A 19,261-nucleotide genomic window follows, 5' to 3' on the forward strand; every position below is an offset into this window, starting at 1 on the left:
TATAACAATCACGTCGTTGATTAATCGACCTCATCTCGACTAGCATTAACTTAGCGTCAACTATGAAAAAAATTATCAAATGATCGTGATGAACCTCAGATTTTCCACGAAGATACACCAAGTCTTATGAACGATGTCGATGTTGTTTGTCGCTCGGCAGGAGTTAAATTCACAGGTCCCGTTTTTGAAAAACAGACGAGAGAGGGGTCGTAAAGTCGCTAAAAATGGCACCCAAATTCCTCGTCACAGCACTGACTAGTTTTGCGAACTAGCGTCAAGATGAGAAAATTGACCTGACGGATAAATTAGAAGCAATCGATCGATTTGAGCGAATGTCAGAAGTTGATTATGGCATCACAAGCGGGCTCCGAGGTGACCCATCAACACTGCGCACACCTTTGTGTTCTCAGCAAACTGGGCCAAAGCAAGGTGAGGCTGGGGGGTATTTATCTGGAGGGCGGGACTGCACAAGGCTGCAAATGCGGACGTGGGGGAGCAAACGGAGGCCCGCGAGATCGCACGATAAGGCCTGACAAGCAATTCAAAAAAAACAAATTAAACCTCAGATGGACTCTTACAAAAACAAACCCCCAACAAGCTCATAATAAACATTTGATGAATTATTTTTTTCCCCCATGAATTTAGTATTTGCCTCAGAGGATTTATAAATGTGAAGACTAGAACACTCCAAAATAAGAACAACAAACCTGATATATTCATATATACAAATGATTTCATGCCCATTATATTGAAGATTACTGGTAATGTTAACCAGCAAATAGTGAAATAAATATTTGCGTTTTACTGAAGCAAATATGGCCAATGCCCTCAAAATATTTCTACAAGAAGGTACTCATGTATAATAAACAAATAAATAAATAAATAAAAATATATTATATATATATATATATATATATATATACACATACACGGTCTCTCTATTAAGGAATGAAAAATAAACCAGATACAATAATTAATCTTTCACCAAAAAAGACATTTCCAAATCAATAATAAAGTTATCAAGTTTTTAAAAAGTCTTATTTTTCAATAAAGGATTGACATTATTTCTACGGAATCAGATTCAAACTAAAAAAAGAGGAATCAAAGCATTAATCAATTATTTAATTAAACATTAGTTGCAGCCCTAGTTAATAATTTTACTGTATTTAAGAAGTTTGAATAATGTATCAATTTTTGGGGGCCTGGGGGATAAGGTATAAATATATATTTTTTTATCTAGCAAAAATTGACAGTTACATTGAACAAAGCATTTTTCTATCTAGATAAGTATGTATTGCAATACAGCATTTTAAATGGATATAGTAGAGAAATATGTTGATTAAAAAAAAAGATTACTTACAATATTCGGAGGGTTTCAACATTTTGTTCTCGTTTGTCGACATACAAGAGTTACTCTGGGCTAAATGCAGCAATTCAATTATCAAATTAAAAGTATCGGCAGTCACATTTTATTGTTTTTTAAAAAAGCCCGAGGATAAGGATTATTCATGGGCAGCATGAAGTTGATGCAATCAAGGTAACTCTGGCTATGGGGTTAAATTTGATTCCATCTGATATTGTGAATTAAATCAAGTGCTTTCAGCCATGCCAAAAAAGACTGGCCAATCTGGCACGCTCGTTTCACCACACCGCCGTAGCCCCACTGGGCGGGGTTGTCTTTCTCAGTGGAAACATTCCACAGACCTGAAGTTGTAACACCGCCCGGCAAGGACTGCCCGGCGATTAAAATCATCCTCCGTTTAGCTCAGGGGGTGGAAAAGGAAGATGCTTAGATTTACATTTTTGTTTAAAAAAAAAAATGATATAAATCACGGGTGTATTAGCGTTAGCAAGCGTCTAGTCACGGAAGGAAAGCGAGCAAGCAGAAAGATCACATACCAATCACCTCTTGGAGCTCGTAGTCATCTTTACGAATGGACCACGGTTGGGAACTCAGGTCCTCCGACATGGCTGAGGTAAAAGACTATTTGACACCGTCGAAGAAAAAAAAAGTGTCGCCTCCACGGGCTGGCCCTTTAAACAAAAAGAAAGAAAGAAATCCAAGGAGCGGCGACCAGGGCGACACTTTCCCTTCTTTGCGAATCCTGCAGCACTCCTGCTGTCATTCCCAAAGTTTGACACAAGGCTCGCGGCCCCGCCTACCGCATACCGCCTCGTCAAATGTGGACTCCCTCGGAGGCCATCTTGCTGTGGTCGCTGCGCGGCTTCCGGTTCCCGTCGGCGGTGAATGGCCGGCTTCTGTAGCCCATTTTTGGGGTTTACAAAAAAAAAAAAAAAAAATAGAAACGATCCCAGTGGTGCCAGACCCTTGACAATCAAAACAGTAATACGTCGATCTTCACACTGAGTCAAATTCATGAAAAACGTCATGAAATTACTGACAAAACATAAGCCGGGAGTGGATTCCGCCACACTTTCAATGGCGGAAGCCGGGGCCCCCATTAATATTTTCTATTTTAAATTCGCCATCAATAAATATTTTAAACACAAAAAAATGTATTTTTCGTTGTTGGACTGACGTTCCAATTTTTCCTCTAGCATAACAATATTAAATTATATAACTCTTTAGGTGGGAAGCACAGCCGGACAGGCCAAACGAGGGGCACAGGTTTGCCAAATAGGGGGCGTTCACTTCTGTTTTGATTGGACAATGCCAAACTACGTCGAGATGTGATTGGATGTTGCTTGAAATATTTCCTGGTGCGTGCAATGGCGACATCACTGGCGGCGGCTGGAACATGCGAGTTTTGCGCAATAACGACACATGGTGGACGCTTTCTATCATCAGCCCTGTGAAATGCATTTCCCCTAGTTTATTAATATCAACACAAATTATTATGTATTCATTTTCTTCTTTAGTTAACTGATCTATTCCAAATTAAAACCATTAGTATACTAAAGGTTTTTTTTTTTGCAAAGCAATTGAATAACTAGTAAATTAGTAAACTTTTTTTTCCAGTAATGATTTAGTTCGCTCCTAAAATAAGTGGTTGCCTGTTAATGAAAATAAGTATTTATTGCAAATAAGAAAAGACCAATAGAAAATGAAAGGTCAAGGCACTGGGCGGGAAGTGAGCAAAGCAGTCAGTCAAATGTTGAAGTTAACACATACCGCGTTCCACTTCCCCTTCGGATGTAATCAGATGATGAGATTCAAAGAGGAAGCGTAAAATTACCTCCAAATATTTGCGCTCTCCAATCATTACAATGAAAACGACAGCAGCAGTTTGCAAAAATACCTTTGCGCACATTCTAAAGGCCATAAAAAATACATTTCAAAAAATAATAACACAGTGTTCCACTTTAGAATGACAAGTTCTCCACAATTGACTAAACAGTTTGAAACATGGTCCCCATATTTTCTATATCATCGATTGAATTATCAAAAAGTGCTTTTATAAACAAATATGTACCAGTCACATTTACGGCAGAGAAAGAGCTTTGGCCAGCCGCTCCCAGAACCAGGTCTGCGTGTACGGATTTGTGTAGTCGCACACAGTCAGGAAGCTGAGGATCCTCGGGAACTGTTTTGTCATCGACTTGTAAACAACGGGGATGAGTCGCTTATTCCGAGCTCCTGTCGTGGTGGGAGGACACAAAGAGTTTAGTCGTCACGCAGTAAGTCCAATGGAGTGCTACCTTGACTTCATTTGTTCAATATTGGTAAGAGAGGGGGTACGGAGCCCCTAAAAGGACATTGAAAAAAAAAAAAACTGTTTCCTCATTGTAATGAGTAACTTTGTCATTGTAATCACATGCATGTATAAAAGACCCTTATTCAGGAAGCTACCGCTAGCAGGTAAATAAGCTACGACTACCTGAACGCAGGGCGCTATCGCTAGCAGTAACGAGCAAGCTACGTAGTAAGTAAGTAAGTTTCTTTCGGCTTGTCCCTTTCGGAGTCGCCCCAGTGTGTCATCTCAGATGAACGCACATGTTTGGCACAATTTTTTCACCGGATGCCCTTCCTGACGCAACCCTTCTCATAGGTAGCCGTTTTTTTTGATTTTTGATTGAAGATTGTAAGTTAAGTACTCATTACAATGAGTAACTTACTCATGAGTTACAATAAGTAAGTTACTCATTGTAATGAGTACTTAACTTACAATCTTTTATACATGCACACATGCAATGGAGTAGTTACTCATTACAACGAGAACCCGTCTCATTACAATGAGAAAGCTTCTCATTACTATGAGAAACTTACTCATTACAATGAGAAACCAGTTGGGTTTTTTTTAATGTCCCTTTCGGGGCTCCGTACGGAGTAACTCACTCATCAGTAGGTTACTTATTGTAACTTACTCATTACAATGAGTAACTTACTCATTGTAACTCATAGGTTACTCATTAACAATGAGTGTCGAAAAACGGCTACCTATGGGACGTAGCTTATTTACCTGCTAGCGGTAGCGCACAGGTAGTTGTAGCTTATTTAGCTGCTAACGGTAGCTTCCTGAATAAGGGGTCTTTTATACATGCACACATGCAATGGACTAGTTACTCATTACAATGAGAAAGTTGCTCACTACAATGAGAAGTTTCTCATTGCAATTTTATATATATATATATATATATAATCATTACAATGAGAAAGTTTCTCATTATAATGAGAAATCAATTAGTTTTTTTTTTTTCAATGTCCCTTTATGGGCTACGTAAAGGGGAGCCCCCCCCTCCCCAATAAATAAATAAATAAACAAAGCAATGCACTGAATCTGGAAAAAAAATGAACTCAATATTGCGCGGAATTATTGCACATAAAAATCCCTACGTTTTCGTCTCGCGACAACAAAACAACGTGGAACTTGGACAACTTGTACCGGTAAATTGAGGCACTTGTAAGTCAAGGTAGCACTGTATTTAGTCAAATATGACACTCTGGGAGGAGTGGGGAACAAAAACAAAAAAACTAAATGTTCACCAGGAGAAAGGCTGAGAGCAAACTTAGTCTGGAAGTCGCAGGCGTCACTTTCGATGTATTCATCTGAGATCACAACCACCATCCTCTTGCACCTGCACACCAGCACCACGGTGAAAACCCATGAAAGGTTTTTTAAAAGTTCTGACGATGCATTCTGATCACACCTCCGCTCAATGAGCTCGCTGGTGATGGTCCACACGCACGAGCCGGGCAAGACGTTCCGGTCGAACACGCACAGCTTGAGCCGGTAGTCCGTCTGCTCCAGCTCCCGGATCATCTCGTGAACGAAGGCGATGTCGCTCTTGCAGTAGCAGATGAAGGCGTCGAACAGCTCCGGAGAACCTGGAGAAAATGGAAAAATATTATATAGCGAAACGCGTGAAATGAATTGCTAATGCTTTAAAAAAAAAAAAAAAAAAAAAAAAAGTTGGGTGTGACTTTTTTTTTTTTTTTTTTTAAATTAACACATATGTATGGATATGTATTCTTTCAACGGACCTTCAGGGTCATCCTCCAGGGTGAGGCCGGACATCTCGGGGGTGCGCGGGACGCAGCTGTCAACCTCGGGGACCTGCAGCGGGCGGGCGGCCTTTTTTTTCAAACTCTCGTGATACTTCCTCACGTCCTCCTCTAACGTAAATACAGAAGACTGTTAGTGGTAGCAAGTCACAAAGCTAAACAACCACGAAATTAAATAAAGATATACTGTAACTGATATTTGGGGGTTTACAATAACAGTAACCCTCGTGACAATCAGTTGAGAAAGGAGCAAGTTACCATTTTTGATTTCAATATCCATATTCAATGTGAACGTTGCCCCTGCTCATATGGCCGCCATGGAGACACGTTACAAAGCACGACTCGATGTTGCGCATGCGCAGCTCAATGCATAGTTTCGATGTGAAACAAGGAAGCGCTGGCCTAAAGTAGACTGTCAGATAGAAATACGATTAAATGTCGACAAGTGTACCCATGAGAGGACGAAGATCCTCCACGACGTCGTTCCTCTCCACTTCCTCCAAGATGGACAACAGCTTGCCCACGGTGGGCTCTGTCGCGCTCGCCTGCCAGTCATCCAACACCCGCAAGATGGGGTTCGGGACCGCCTGGTAGTTGATGATTTCCAAGTAAGAGAATCCCATGGCCTCGGCCACATTCGTCCAGTCGGCGGCCACCACGTTCCTGGGGTTCAAGTGAAGGCCCAGTTTCTTCCTGACGGTCATGTTGAGGGCGACCAGAGGAGCGGCAGACAGATCCTCCGGCAGCGCCGTGCGCACGCCTGCCATGTTATTTCTCGACTGTTCCCCTCCCACTGCTCCGAAGCTACATTACCTGACAGCAAGTGCGTCACGCATGGGCGGAACCACGACATAACTTGTACAATTGCACGATAGAGTACAGTACTGTACAAAACCCTGCAAAGACTACAATTCTAAGATTTAACCTTTTTTTTTTTTTTCAATTATTTGATTAATAATAATTACATTTAAAGCATTTATTTAGGATAAACCAATACAAATATCTTACATATGCATTTTAACTCCCATTTTTAAAATCTCAACTACAAATGATGTGTCTATTTTAAAAGTAATATCACAAATGTTTTCCCACGCCTACTCTATGACTTTGCTCGCTGTATTTTTTTTTTTTTTTGGGTTCTCTCCGCAGCACTTCCTCAAATCTCCTCCCGCCCCTTCGGTCTCTTGAGCACATTTCCCGTAACTGCTGGCCACACCTATTTAGGTTACACCAGAAAAATGTGATAAAAATAATAATAATAAAAAAAAAGACAACAAGTTCCCAAAATAATAGCACCATTTAAGACATGTAAATACCAGTTCCAGTAGGAACATAAATTCAAAGAGTGTGTGTAACAAAATGAGAGTTAAACGAGAGTTAGCATCGTGTTGGGTTGTATTGATCCGAGCTCAAAGGTTTTTGCTTCTGGAGAAATAGAAATCGACGCCCCGGTCGCCGTGCCGCTTGGGGGTGTGGGACGGACCCTTTCTGCCCCTCTGGTGCGGCCCGCTACCGTTCTGCGAAAACAAAACGAGCCAAGTGAGTCAACGGAGGTGGAAGGAATTTGAATGGCGAGCATATGCGGGGTTTCACAATAATGTGTGATGTCAGCACACGCGGCATGTGAGACCCTGAAGAACATGATTAACAACATAAATAAATGTATTCTTTATTGTGAATTGATCTGCATCTCTTTTGTACTTCATTCATTTATTTATAAGGATTAGATTACGTTATCATTATATGGCGGTGTACTCACAAATAGTTTTGTTCTTCCTGGGGGGGGTCAAAACAGAAAATTGAGAAGCACTGCCCTTCACCAACATCGAAGGACTGGCTTTTTCTTCAGTTTCTTGTTATTTATTATTATTATTATATTTTGGGGGTCTTTTTGTAAAATTAACCAAAATATTATAATAATGGCTAGGTCTCCATCCCGATCCCGGCCCTGCCTGTGTGGAGTTTGCATGTTCTCCACGTGCCTGCGTGGGTTTTCTCCAGGGTGAGCACTCCAGTTTCCTCCCACATCCCAAAAACATGCTAAATTAATTTGGACACTCTAAATTGCTTGTAGGTGTGATTGTGAGTGTGGCTGTTTGTCTGTATGTGCCCTGGCGACCAGTTCAGGGTGTGCCCCGCTTCCTGCCCGTTGACAGCCGCGACCCTTGTGAAGATAAGTGGCAAAGAAAATGGATGGATGGATAATAAAAATTAATAAAAATAAAATAATAAAAATAAAAATAAATACAATTAAAATGTATGCTTGAGTAGTAGTTTAGGAGTGCATTGCTTCTTGCACTAGCAGACAATTAGTTAACCTCACAAGCGCTAATGCTTTCGTTTGGACTTTGCATTTTTTTTTCCTACTAAGAGTGACTACTACTTTTACGTTTGTGCGTAAAAGTCACACCCGACCCACCTGCTTCTTGCCGACGTGCCGGCTCCACTCGGGCGCCACGACGAGCGGGGCGGGGTAACTCTCGCCGAGGACGACGTCGGCGTGCGACAGCGCCGCCCCGCTGAGGGTCCACGGCGCGTGCACGTCGGGCCCCCGGATTTTCCGCAGCTCGGGAACCCAAAGCCGCACGTAGTCGCCCTAAGAATGAGCGTCGGGGTTAGAATCCCCACAGTGATAATAATACCGTAGAGTCACACCCTCGTTAATTGTGCGGGATACTTTCCACACCCAATTGATGAAAATCTGTGATATGGAGACCATGTTATGTTTTTGAGTTCAGCACATTGAATAGTCAGAAATTATATCCCCGCCTAGTGACGTGGTATCAGTGCACACATACAGTATCGGTACCGTTAACTATAAATCATGTTTCCGCGTCACAGCCCTGATTTCCGCCACACACAAGCGTACAACTTTCCCAAGAAAATCTGCAATATAGCAAAGATGGCGTCGGGCGCACCCAAACTACGTTAAAGCGGAGAACGCGGAACGTACGTTGCCGTCGTAGTCGAGGCCTTGTTTGACCATGTTGAACTTCCTGTTTTCCCGGGGGTCGTTACCGATGCCCGCGCTGTACAGCCAGTTGCCGTAGTTACTGCAGACGTCGTGGTCGACCTGCGGGAAGGCGTTTGCGTGTCGTTTAAGTGAAATTGACGCAGGTGCGGTGGGTAGAAAATAATCAAATAGAAGCCAACAAAACTTGTAAAATTATTACTGATGAAATGAGCATGTTTGTTGAATATGATGACAAACTATCATAATAAATAATAAGCATGAAAGAATTACCAAAAGGTACTCAAAGCACTCGGCTCCCATCCTCCAGTCGAGGCCCAAGTCCTTGGTGAGGAAGCTGGCTACGTTTTGGCGCCCTCTGTTGGACATGAAGCCCGTCATGGCCAATTCCCTCATGTTGGCATCCACGAAGGGGACGCCTGTGCGTCCCTCTGAACACACAACAAATAAACATTCTACTGTATATCAATATTTACGGTCAAGCAACACTTGTCATAGTTCTGCCTTGGAGCGGTGCTGACCTTTCCATGCGTTGAAAAGTTTCATGTCCCTCTTCCAGGGAATAGTTTTGTCCTGAAGTCCTTGGGATAAAATACAAACAATTTGGATTCCCAACAAAATTACGCCTCAAACGTCAGTATTAAATTGAATTGTTTTGGGATCATAGTTTGTGGAAAATTTATGGTTTAAATAATATATTTAAAAAAGCAATTCTGAACTTTTTGTGTGGTGGGAGTCGGGTGCCCGTTTTGTCAACTTCTTTTTACACTTGTATGACTAGAATGTTAAAATATTGGGTAAAACATTGACAGTGGCGCTATCAAAGGTTGTATGATGGTGAAAATTTCTAAAATGCACTTTATATGTTTTACCCTTGATATGAAACAGACGATTTCCATATTTGAGTGCGACGAACTTGAAGTAATCCCGCCACAGAAGCTCAAAAATAACCCTGTAGTTGTGATGAAATTCACATGATGCAGAAAGGAGGCCTACATGATACATGACCGTATCAGCATACGGTCATGCCTCGGTTCTCGACCACAATCAGTTCCAGAAAACGGTTCGAGAGGTGATTTGTTCGAAAACCGAATCGAGGTTTCCCCTTACAATGAATGGAAAAAGAAATAATGCGTTCCAAGCCGAAAAAAATTTAGGCTTTTTAAACTGCATCGTAGAAAAACATGTCTAGTTTAAATAATTTATATAATAAAATAATTTAAGGAATGTAGTTTTTTTTTTAAATGTATGCTTGAGTAGGAGTTTAGGAGTGCATTGCCGTAGCTGTAGTGACTCGGCCCCCAGCCATGTAAACTTTTTTTTTTTTTATTAACAAAAGTTCAGAATAATTTTAAACAAGCAACTTGCCTTCTTTGGAGCTATGATTGGAGGTTAATACATGGTGCTCCTCCAGAAGAAGAAAAACGGGGGCGTTCGAATAGACTATAACAAAACGCATTACGGGGCGGGTCAACCGGTGGCGCCGCTTGCATTTTGTTATTTCCGGGTTTTTTTCGGGGGCGTGGGAATTCACAACAAAGCGCGTCTGGGTCAGCTAGTCTGGCTGCGCGCAATACGGGGGTGTTCGAGTTGTGATTGTCGTTCGAAAATAGAAGCGAAAAAAAGTCTTGAAATTTTCGTTCGAAAACTGATTTGTCCGAAAACGGGGATGTTCGAGAACCGAGGCTTTACTGTAATAAATATTGGGGGAAAAAAAAAAATCTAAATTGTTTCACCAGTATGTGCTCTGATTGGCCGTTCGCTCCCTCTCATAGCGACGTATCTGATGATAGATGTACCTCGGGGAAATGCAGCCCATGGCCAGCCTGTAGAGGGCAGCAAATTTTGATCAAATTCTTTTTTCGAGACTCCATCCGATCAATCAAAATGCAGTCGTGACGCTCACCAGGGTGCAAATTTGGTGGAATAGTCCACGCCGACCAAGCCGTTGCGAGTTTCCTTGTAGGTTGCGACTGCATCCTGTGAGGAAAGACAAAACCTTTCCTTAAAAATTGAGAAATTAAAATGTGTGTCTGGTTTATAGCTTGCGTGAAATGCACTTACAGTGTCCCAGAAATAATGCTGGAGTCTGCTCAGCGCCTGACTTTCACCGCCAGCGCACGGAAAAGCCGAGCGAGGGTCGTTCAAAGGCTCTGAAAGTATAAGTAAACGTTACCATATTTTATTCATTCATTTTTTTCCAACCTCCTTTCATTATTACATTGCTTTTAATCACAGTTTATGTGGTAACGAACATTCGCTAGTAAGAGTAGATCAGGAAATTGACTCATCCATCAGCACAAATGATTTGCGTTGTTACACTTTATTTTATTTTTTTTATTTGTTTAATAAGACAGCGTGCTATATACTTGTTTTTTTTAATCATTATACCGTAATTTCCTGCCTACAAGACGCGACTTTTTTCACATGCTTTCAACCCTGCGGTTTATGCGGTGATGTGGCGCTAGCGTTAGCGCGGTGCTAGCATTAGCGCTAGCATTAGTGCCGTGCTACCTTTAAACTCTTTCTGTGTACCGAGGCTTATGACCAGGTGCGCTCTGTAGAATTACGGGAATTACGGTAACTCATCGAGAAGGGTGCTCGCCTGTCTGCTGCAGGTCTTCTGCGGTGGGAATGTCACCCTCCTGAAGCCCTCCGGGAAGAGGCTTCAGTCGGTCCGGGGTGGGAAACTCGGCCCTGACCTGACTCTTGGACTCCGCTTCCTTCCTGAACTGAGTGTAAACATCCGGCAGCCTGACACAAGGGAAACGGAAATGTCCACGATCAGCACGTGGAGGGATCATCGTGAAAAATCCAAAATATACCGCCCGCTTTTGGCAATGATTTCTGATCGGCCGCGATGGCGTCGGCCGCCTCTCACCTGGACACGTGCTGAAACGGCAGATCGTCTCGGTGGTACAGCGTGGAGCCCCAGCAAGTGTGCACTCGGACCTTCATGCGCGCGCACACGTCCTTCACGCCTTTCTCCACTGCCAGCTCTTCGGAAGTCACCTGTCGTAAAAGGTCTTAAGAAATAAATGCGACGTCGAATGACAATGCGGGGCGACTCGACGCCGCAAACCTCTTGGTGGAAGGCGACGCCGCTGACGGAGCCCAGTTGCCGGATGAGGTCGGCCACCACGTCTTCCGGCTTCCCGCGTCTTATTACCAGGTTGCTGTTTCACATGAACGCGCGCATAAAGTCTTGTTAGCGCCCCGGTAAGCAACCTCAATGACCTCAATGAACAAAATAAACTCATATGTCAAGGCATAAATTCTAAAAGTAAATGATCAGGATGATTGCAGCTCTACGTACGGCAGAAATTACCTGCCCTTGTTGACCAGCGTGTTCCGGAGGTCTCGGATGCTTTCCAGCAGGAAGCGCAAGCGGAAGGGCCCCGTCTTTGGGAGGTTGTACTTGTACGTTCCCACGTAGTGTCTGGGATCGAAGCAGTACAGCGGCACAATGTGGTCGGCGTGCTTTTGGGCCACGTGGAACACCTAAACAGAGGAGGAGGAAATACACATCATTAAAAATAATACAGTAATCTCTCAACGATTTACTGCAGCTAGGGAGAACGTCAAAACAAGTGCGAAAAATAAAAGTCACATCCTAAAAATTGCGTGTATTAATAAACAATACCGTAAATATACTGCCGATATCAAAACACGATCATCTCAAATTCATTTTAAAGATGATTTGTTCACAAAAAAATTGCATCAGAAGTGAATGAGTATATGCACTATGATGTAATGTAAATATGGATTATATCACATTGCAGTTTGTTGTAGTTTCTGTTGATCCATTTTCTTGTTTGTTTTTGTGTTTGCTTTAATTTCTGCATTAACTATGATGTGAGCACTTCGCATCGCAATTGATAAGGTATTCTCAATTGATTTATCGCGATAAATAAAGGGTTAAATTATGAAAGTATAACTACCGGAAATAGAGACCTGAAGCTCGTCAACAAGCCAATCTTCCGAAGGTATAGTTTTTGTTTTTATTAATAAATATTGTCACACGGTGCCGTGCGACTTGGCAGAACTATTTTAATGTGAAAGTGTAACCCGGAAGCTCCATCTGCAAGCGGGGAAAAAAAAATTGTTGCGAAACTAGCTTGTAACACACAAGCACGGCAATAACAAAAGTCCCTAAAATGTTAGTAACGTCAACGTAAGAACAAAATAACCCACATAAAAATACTCCCAAGTAACGCGAGTGCTAAATGCCACGTTGTATTTTTAACGTCGCGAAGCAAATAAGCGTTCTTACCTCATTGTCGTGGATTCGTAAGTCGTTTCTTAGTAAACAGATAATCGTGCGGGAGGCAGACATGACTTCGTGTCGGTACCGAGCCAGCCGTGGCAAGAATGGGCTCGCACGAACACTTAAACCCAGCGGTCAGCGCGGCAAAGTCGGTCGCATGTGTGACGCTCCCCATATGTAACCAAAGTCGTATTTAGATGAGTCACTCACGTTCACATACACGCGGTTGCATTATGCAACGCTTTCATAAGTTTTTTTTTTTTTTTTTTTACAATTGTTTTGAACAGCTCCAGTTTTGTAATGCACAGTCATAAAATTGTAGTCGTTAGTATCTTCAAGGCAGTTTTTAAAATGACTGCGTGTGTTTGTGTATTCACACACAATTGGCCATGCAAAACCACAATTTACGATTTCAACACATCCATGTTTTTTTTTGGCAAACAAGTACTAATTTTTAATTTGATGCCTCCAAAGTGTTCCAAAAAAGCCAGGACAGGACTGAGAAACGTTTTACTTGGAATTCTTTTCCATTCTTGCGTGATGTAAAACTTCAGTTAGTTGTCACAATTTGCCTTTCATAATGTGCCACATATTTTTGGGAGGAGACAGGGTTGTGCTGCTGGAAGGGCAATTTAGTACTGACACCCATTTACTACAAGGCCACACTGTTGTAACACGTGCAGACTGTGACTGATTCTCCTGCTGAAATAAAGCAAGGAGGTCTCTGAAAAAGGACCTCGCTTGGATGGCAGCATTACTCCAAAACCTGTACTTTTCAGCATTCATGGTTCCCTTTTATATATGTGTATATTACTCATGACATGGGCACTAAAACACCACACAATATCAAACACATGGACATCATGTGGGCATGATGCCCATAATTCCCCAAAATAATTTAAAATGGTTTTAAGCCGTTTCTCACAACTTACTATTTCATACCTTCCTGTCGTTCCAACGGTCACAGCCATAACTTGGAATATTTGCAACTGCCTCCTTCTCCATCCTTCATGTCTACACAGCAGAACTGTACCCCTACCAAAATAATAAGCTGTTGGGTTGGCTTTCTGTATGTTGCCAGGCAGAATGGCGTAGGTCCGAACTCCGTGTGCGCTCGCGTGGGAGGAATCCCGTCTCCCCTGATAAGGCTCCTGGGCGTCTACCATGACGCCATCCCCATGCTGGTGCACGGCGTCGTACCTGCGAGAGCGGCGGCCCTCTGTTTACCTTTGCCGGAGACCCTCAGTACAGAACTTCAGGAACACGCCCAGCCAAGGTGAACTGACGAAGACTCCAAAAGGCAACAGTGATTATCGATGGATTTTCTTTTTTCAAACATTTCAATGTTTTGTTCTTTGCTTGTTTTAGGAGGACTGACAGTGGGTACGAAAAGGTTCTGGGAGTGATGTGCTGCCAGGGCTCGGTGTGGTGGGAATACTGGAGCCTGTTAAGGGTTTTTGCTCTTGAGCCCGAACAAGGATTCTGTTGCAGTAGCCGTGGCAGAATGTGACGACGGTCTCGGCAAGAGTCAGAGGGCGGAATCTGGAGATATTTTCAAGATAGAAAAAGGCAGTGTAGAGTCTATGAAGACAGGTTTTGGTCTTTGGTGGATGAAGAGCTGGATTGGTCTCTCTACTCTCTTTCAATCTCGAAGAGGCTAGAAAACAGCCTTTGTTCAGGCTTTCCTCCTTCGAGGGAGTTTTTCCCTTGGATCTGTCGACAGGTGCATGCTCATGTCTTCACCTTCTCGAAGCAAAAAGTGCCTTTCGATCTAATATAAATAAAATCGACTTGGAGCTCTCTCAAAAGTGGAATTTTATGGCATTTTTGTGAGCCCAGAGGTCCGCCACTTACGGCATAGAAGGTTTTAGGGCTAAATTATTTTTGTCCTTGCATGATAAAGATGTTAATAAATTACTACAACTCTTGACTGTAACGAAGAAAAAAAACATTTTGGTTGTCGCCTGTCAGCGGTTTCCGGGCTTTTTTTTCTCGTAAAGTAATAAAACGGCATATTTGCTTGATACAAACACGTCAGTTTAATCATTAACAGTAGGACAGAAAAGGCTTCATGTTGCGCGTTGTTCTGTAGTCCAGCAAGCGCTTCACCATGAGCACCTTCGCGCACATCCTCAAGGAGATCGGCGGCTTCGGCTTGTTCCAGAAGCGCTTGGTGGCGGCCTTGTGCGTCCCCAGCATCTTCATCGCCTTCGACGTCATCGGTCAGGTCTTCACGGGCCTCGACTTCCCAAACTACTGCAACACCGACTGGATCCTGGAGCGAGCGGACGCTAACCTGACCCGGGAGAGGCAAAAGGAGCTCACCGTCCCCGTCAGCCCGGATGGAAGCTACCAGAGCTGCGTCATGTACACGCCGGTGGACGCCGACCTGGAGACCATCGAGCTGTACGGGTTGAACTCAACCACCGGCTGTGTCAATGGATCCGAGTTTGAGATGCCAACTCGGGCGTCCAGCATTGTGACAGAGGTGAGAGGGGGAGGGTTGCCATGGCAATTGAACGGCACTTAGTTGTTTTTGTCAGCCATTTAAATATTCTGATCTTTGTTTCTCCATCAGTTTAATCTGGTGTGTGACAGAAGAACTTTAATTGAGGCGTCTCAGTCGATTTACATGGCTGGACTTCTGATTGGAGCCTTGGTCTTGGGCCCCATGGCGGACAGGTACGCTTGCATCACAGAACTAACATGGAAGTCATCTTGAGATGATGTTCAGCTCAATTAACTGATTACTGTTGTTTTATTTTTGCAAGGTTTGGTCGCCGCTTTGTGGTCTTGCTCGCCACACTTCTTCTCCTCCTGTTCGGCGTCAGCGCCGCATTCTCTCCCAACGTCTACGTTTACATTGTTCTCAAGTTCCTGTGCGGCGTGTCCGTGGCAGGGATCCTCACCAACACGTTCGTGATAGGTGAGCGCCAGGCGGCCAGAACACTGACACGATTTCATTGAGACAGAATCGGAATCAGAAGGAGCTTGAAGATGCGGTGGGCAGGATGTTAGATTTTTGAATCTTTTTCTGTTTCTACATTTGCTGGACTCTCCAGAAATCTTTCTCCTCCAATACCAGCATTTACTTGGGCCGCCAAAACTTGATTGCGTTTTTCTTTTATTCCGCTGAAGGTGGCGAGTGGTGCAAGTCGTCCAAGTTTGCTTTCTGCAGCATCATCAATCACACTTTTTACGCCATCGGTCTCATGCTGCTGTCCGGTCTTGCCTATTTGATCCGGGACTGGAGGGTCCTCCAACTGACCCTCTACAGCCCTCTCGCTCTCGTCCTTGCCGCGCTTTACTGGTCAGTATAGCATCACGTGAGACTCGGCCACTCATTTATAATGTCTGAGTGAGAAAATTGTATGCCTGCCAGGATTCTCCCAGAATCGGCCCGCTGGCTCCTTTCTCAGGGCAAGAAGGAAGAGGCGGTGAAGGAGATATGCCGAGCGGCAAAAGTCAACGGGAGGGAAGTGTCGCAAGATCTGCTGGACAAGGTGAACTGCAGCACAAATTTCGACTTTCGTCCACACGCAATCGGAATCAAACTATTAATTTCAGATATGAATAATCTCAGTTACAAGCAAACAAATTAACATATTAGGTCAAGGTATAACTGGACCCGTAGTCCATTTTTTCACTTAGTGTGGTTTTAGTAAACTTCATGCAAATAATATAATATCCTAATGATAGTGTACGCGTGTGTCTAGATGGACGTGGATGTGACGCCCAATCGAGGGAGCATGTTGGACATCTTCAGAATATCATATCTGAGGAAACGGGCGCTCATCATGGGCTACGTCTGGTGAGGATTTATCACCACACGGACCGCTGTGCTTGACGTTCCAGATCATAAATTCTTCGACGTGCACGACAGGTTCGGGATCAGCATCATGTACTACGGCCTGAGCCTGAACGTGGGCAACTTCGGACTGAACATCTACCTGACGCAGTTCATCTTTGGCCTGGTGGAGGTCCCCGCCCGTCTGGGTTCTTTGCCGCTCATCGAGCGCTTCGGGAGGCGCCGGAGCGAGGCCGTCTTGTTAATGTTCGGAGGGGTCGCCTGCCTCGCCATCATTCCCGTGCCCAAAGGTAACGGTAGTACACGGCAACGTCTCTATATAAAAAAAAAAAATACCAGAAATGTCAAGTATGAAGGCCAATTTGATACCAGTTTAGAAATGTGTCCTTTTTGTCCGTCCCAAAAAAATGTGATTTTTGTGAAATATAGTCTATTTTTGGAAAAGATTCAAGAATATAAAACAAATTCTCAAACATTTGCAATTTTCTTGTGCTATTTCTCTTTCTCTATTTTTCTGTTAACACTGTATAAGACTTTTTATTGTAGAAAAAAATGATTGTATTCCCATAACATTTTGAATTTAACGTGCGAAATGTTACTTTATTCTCAAAAATAATATTTTGTAAATATCTGAGGTTAATCTGGAACATTTTTCCGCCGACGTTTTATGTCAGACCTCCCCATCGTTGTGACGGTCATCGCCGTCCTTGGGAAATTTGCATCCACTGCCTGCTTCAACATCGTCTACGTTTACACGGCGGAACTGTACCCCACCACACTCAGGTAAGTGAGATGTGTACCGAAGAAGTCGGGCTGCAGCTACTGAATAGTTTTAAAATGAATTATCCTCCCGATTAGCCCATTAAACAAATAATTGGATCGTTTCAAATCTTCGATCAGTTTTGGAGTCTTGGCATTCTGCGTGTCGCCAGGCAGAGCGGCGTAGGGCTGAACTCCATGAGCGCTCGCGTGGCCGGCATCCTGTCCCCCCTGATACGGCTCCTGGGGGTCTACCACGACGCCATCCCCATGCTGGTGTACGGGCTCGTACCTGCAAGCGCGGCGGGCCTCTGTTTACTGCTGCCGGAGACGCTCAACGCAGAACTTCAGGAACATGCCGAGCCGAGGTGAGTTGACGAACGCTGCAAAAGCAGGAGTGAGACTACTGATCCTTTTTTTTTTTATATTAGAATTTTTTTTTTTTTTTAGGACTGAGAGTGGGTACGAAGAGGTTGGAGAAAAACAAGGCAAAAGCACACCGTTATAATTTATACGGACGATTACAGGTGCTTGCTCTGTCGTCGTGGCAACAGGAACTCCTCAACGCAAAGGATTTTGTTGATACGCTTTGTTACAATGCTTGTAATTTGTATTTTTTTTAAACATTTTTTGGGTGGTAAACAGAGCCCCACACGTGACATTTTTCTGAAATTTCAGGATGAACCATAAATGTACTTTACAGGTGAGAACACCAAGTTGCACAAAATTAAGATAAGATTAGGTTAAAATTTTTCCCACACGCTTTCAACCCTGCGGTTTGTGTGGTGATGCGGCTAATTTGTGCATTTTTTTCCAGCGGGCGCGAGGGGGCACTCGAGCGGAAAAGGGAAGAGTGAGACCGGTGGATTATGCGGGACGAGGAAGTGACTTTTAGCTGTTAGCGCTGTGCTAGCGTGTTACTGCTGTGTGTCAGTGATTTTTACCGGTATGTTTACTTTTTAATCGGCCTGTTCGCGCGGCATTAGCGCAGCGGCGCGAGCGTTGAACTCTGTGGACAGTCTTTCTTTGTAAATATCTCATGTTTCAATGTGGGCATTTGCGGCTTTTACACAGCTGCGGCGTATGATATTTCCTTTACAAATATGTACTGGGTGAGGCTTATAACCAGGTGCGCTCTGTAGGCCGAGAATTAGGGTAATTTATGGTTTTGATATCATACCGGCGAACAACTTAGACATCTGGTTAAGCAAAAAAAAAAAAAAAGACTACAGCTTCACGACAACAAAATGTCCTTTTTCTTTAACATTTCTTCAAATGGTTCTGATTTGCTTGCCCAACAGTGTAGGAGGAATATTTGCAATATTAATTGAATGCATTCATTATACCACATCAGTGCCAGAAATTATTAGTTTGTGAGCATATATCAGTATTGTGGCCTATGTCATGTTTAGGGCTCGCTCGGTAGATATATATGATATTTGTCATGCGTATTTGTTATATACTTGTTTTTACCATTTAATTGCTTATATGGAAATATTAAGGTCTCCGCCTACTCATCAAGTGCGAAATTAACAACCGGGAAAATCTTTCGTTACCTTGCCGGTTTATTAAAATGTGAGCAAATCCATTTGTGTTTCCCATAGTTATGTAACGGTGGAACTAATTGACATCATAACTGGCTTTGGTTTTTAGGGGTGTCTTAACCTTCTCAACGTATAAAGTGCCTTGACATAATTGTGAATTGGCCCAATATCAATAAAACTGCCTTGAAGCAAAGTCCTTTGAATGAGAACGTGAGATTTTAGGGCCAAATGGATTTTGTCCTTGCATGATAAAGATGTTAATAAATAACTAGTTTCCGACTAAAATGAAAAAAATAACCATTTTGGTTGGCGGTCTGTCAGCTGTTTTTCTGACTTTTCGTAGTACAGGAGATTTGCTTCAAAAGTACACGTCGGTTTAATCATTGACAGCGGCAGGGAACACCGCTTTATATCACGCGGTGTTCCGCAGTCCGGCGAGCACTTCACC

The 19,261-nt window shown here is 43.2% G+C and overlaps 4 protein-coding genes across 7 annotated transcripts in view; 1 reads left to right on the forward strand and 3 right to left on the reverse strand.

Moving 5' to 3' along the window:
- oxsr1b (oxidative stress responsive kinase 1b) overlaps positions 1-2,042 on the reverse strand; it is a 27,515-nt gene extending 25,473 nt beyond the window's left edge. Inside the window, exon 1 of one of the 2 annotated variants that reach the window (XM_061805490.1) lies at positions 1,900-2,042. In XM_061805490.1, coding sequence (XP_061661474.1) covers positions 1,900-1,969 — 70 coding nt within the window. In that variant the 5' untranslated portion in view covers positions 1,970-2,042. Of the gene's footprint in view, positions 1-1,360; positions 1,601-1,899 lie in introns of those variants that run through there. The other variant, XM_061805491.1, reaches the window with a different exon arrangement.
- myd88 (MYD88 innate immune signal transduction adaptor) lies at positions 2,010-6,383 on the reverse strand. Its single transcript, XM_061805504.1, has 5 exons — positions 5,916-6,383; positions 5,444-5,575; positions 5,110-5,287; positions 4,946-5,037; positions 2,010-3,598 (listed from the first exon to the last, which is right to left on the reverse strand). The coding sequence occupies exons 1-5, from the start codon at positions 6,229-6,231 to the stop codon at positions 3,444-3,446; spliced, it is 873 nt and encodes a 290-aa protein (XP_061661488.1). The 5' UTR covers positions 6,232-6,383; the 3' UTR covers positions 2,010-3,443.
- A 359-nt stretch (positions 6,384-6,742) lies between these two features.
- Positions 6,743-12,939, reverse strand: cry-dash (cryptochrome DASH). Its single transcript, XM_061805493.1, has 14 exons — positions 12,709-12,939; positions 11,764-11,936; positions 11,518-11,611; positions 11,317-11,447; positions 11,041-11,189; positions 10,500-10,588; positions 10,342-10,415; positions 10,172-10,261; positions 9,308-9,387; positions 8,957-9,016; positions 8,709-8,866; positions 8,418-8,537; positions 7,884-8,060; positions 6,743-6,981 (listed from the first exon to the last, which is right to left on the reverse strand). Exons 1-14 carry the CDS (start codon positions 12,769-12,771, stop codon positions 6,874-6,876), a joined length of 1,566 nt encoding a protein of 521 aa, XP_061661477.1. The 5' UTR covers positions 12,772-12,939; the 3' UTR covers positions 6,743-6,873.
- Positions 12,236-19,247, forward strand: LOC133492785 (solute carrier family 22 member 13-like). Of its 3 annotated transcripts, none has more exons than XM_061805487.1 (12): positions 12,236-12,421; positions 13,784-13,978; positions 14,071-15,190; positions 15,281-15,384; positions 15,474-15,628; positions 15,841-16,012; positions 16,085-16,205; positions 16,419-16,513; positions 16,586-16,800; positions 17,185-17,293; positions 17,443-17,637; positions 17,720-19,247. In XM_061805487.1, exons 3-12 carry the CDS (start codon positions 14,813-14,815, stop codon positions 17,775-17,777), a joined length of 1,602 nt encoding a protein of 533 aa, XP_061661471.1. In that variant the 5' UTR covers positions 12,236-12,421; positions 13,784-13,978; positions 14,071-14,812; the 3' UTR covers positions 17,778-19,247. The 3 variants fall into 3 exon arrangements, with proteins under 3 accessions (XP_061661471.1, XP_061661472.1, XP_061661473.1); XM_061805488.1 differs by lacking the exon at positions 12,236-12,421 and adding an exon at positions 12,447-12,609; XM_061805489.1 differs by lacking the exon at positions 12,236-12,421 and adding an exon at positions 12,447-12,594.
- Positions 19,248-19,261: the final 14 nt, after the last annotated feature.

The sequence above is a fragment of the Syngnathoides biaculeatus genome, chromosome 19, assembly GCF_019802595.1.
Source record: "Syngnathoides biaculeatus isolate LvHL_M chromosome 19, ASM1980259v1, whole genome shotgun sequence".
Taxonomy (NCBI): domain Eukaryota; kingdom Metazoa; phylum Chordata; class Actinopteri; order Syngnathiformes; family Syngnathidae; genus Syngnathoides; species Syngnathoides biaculeatus.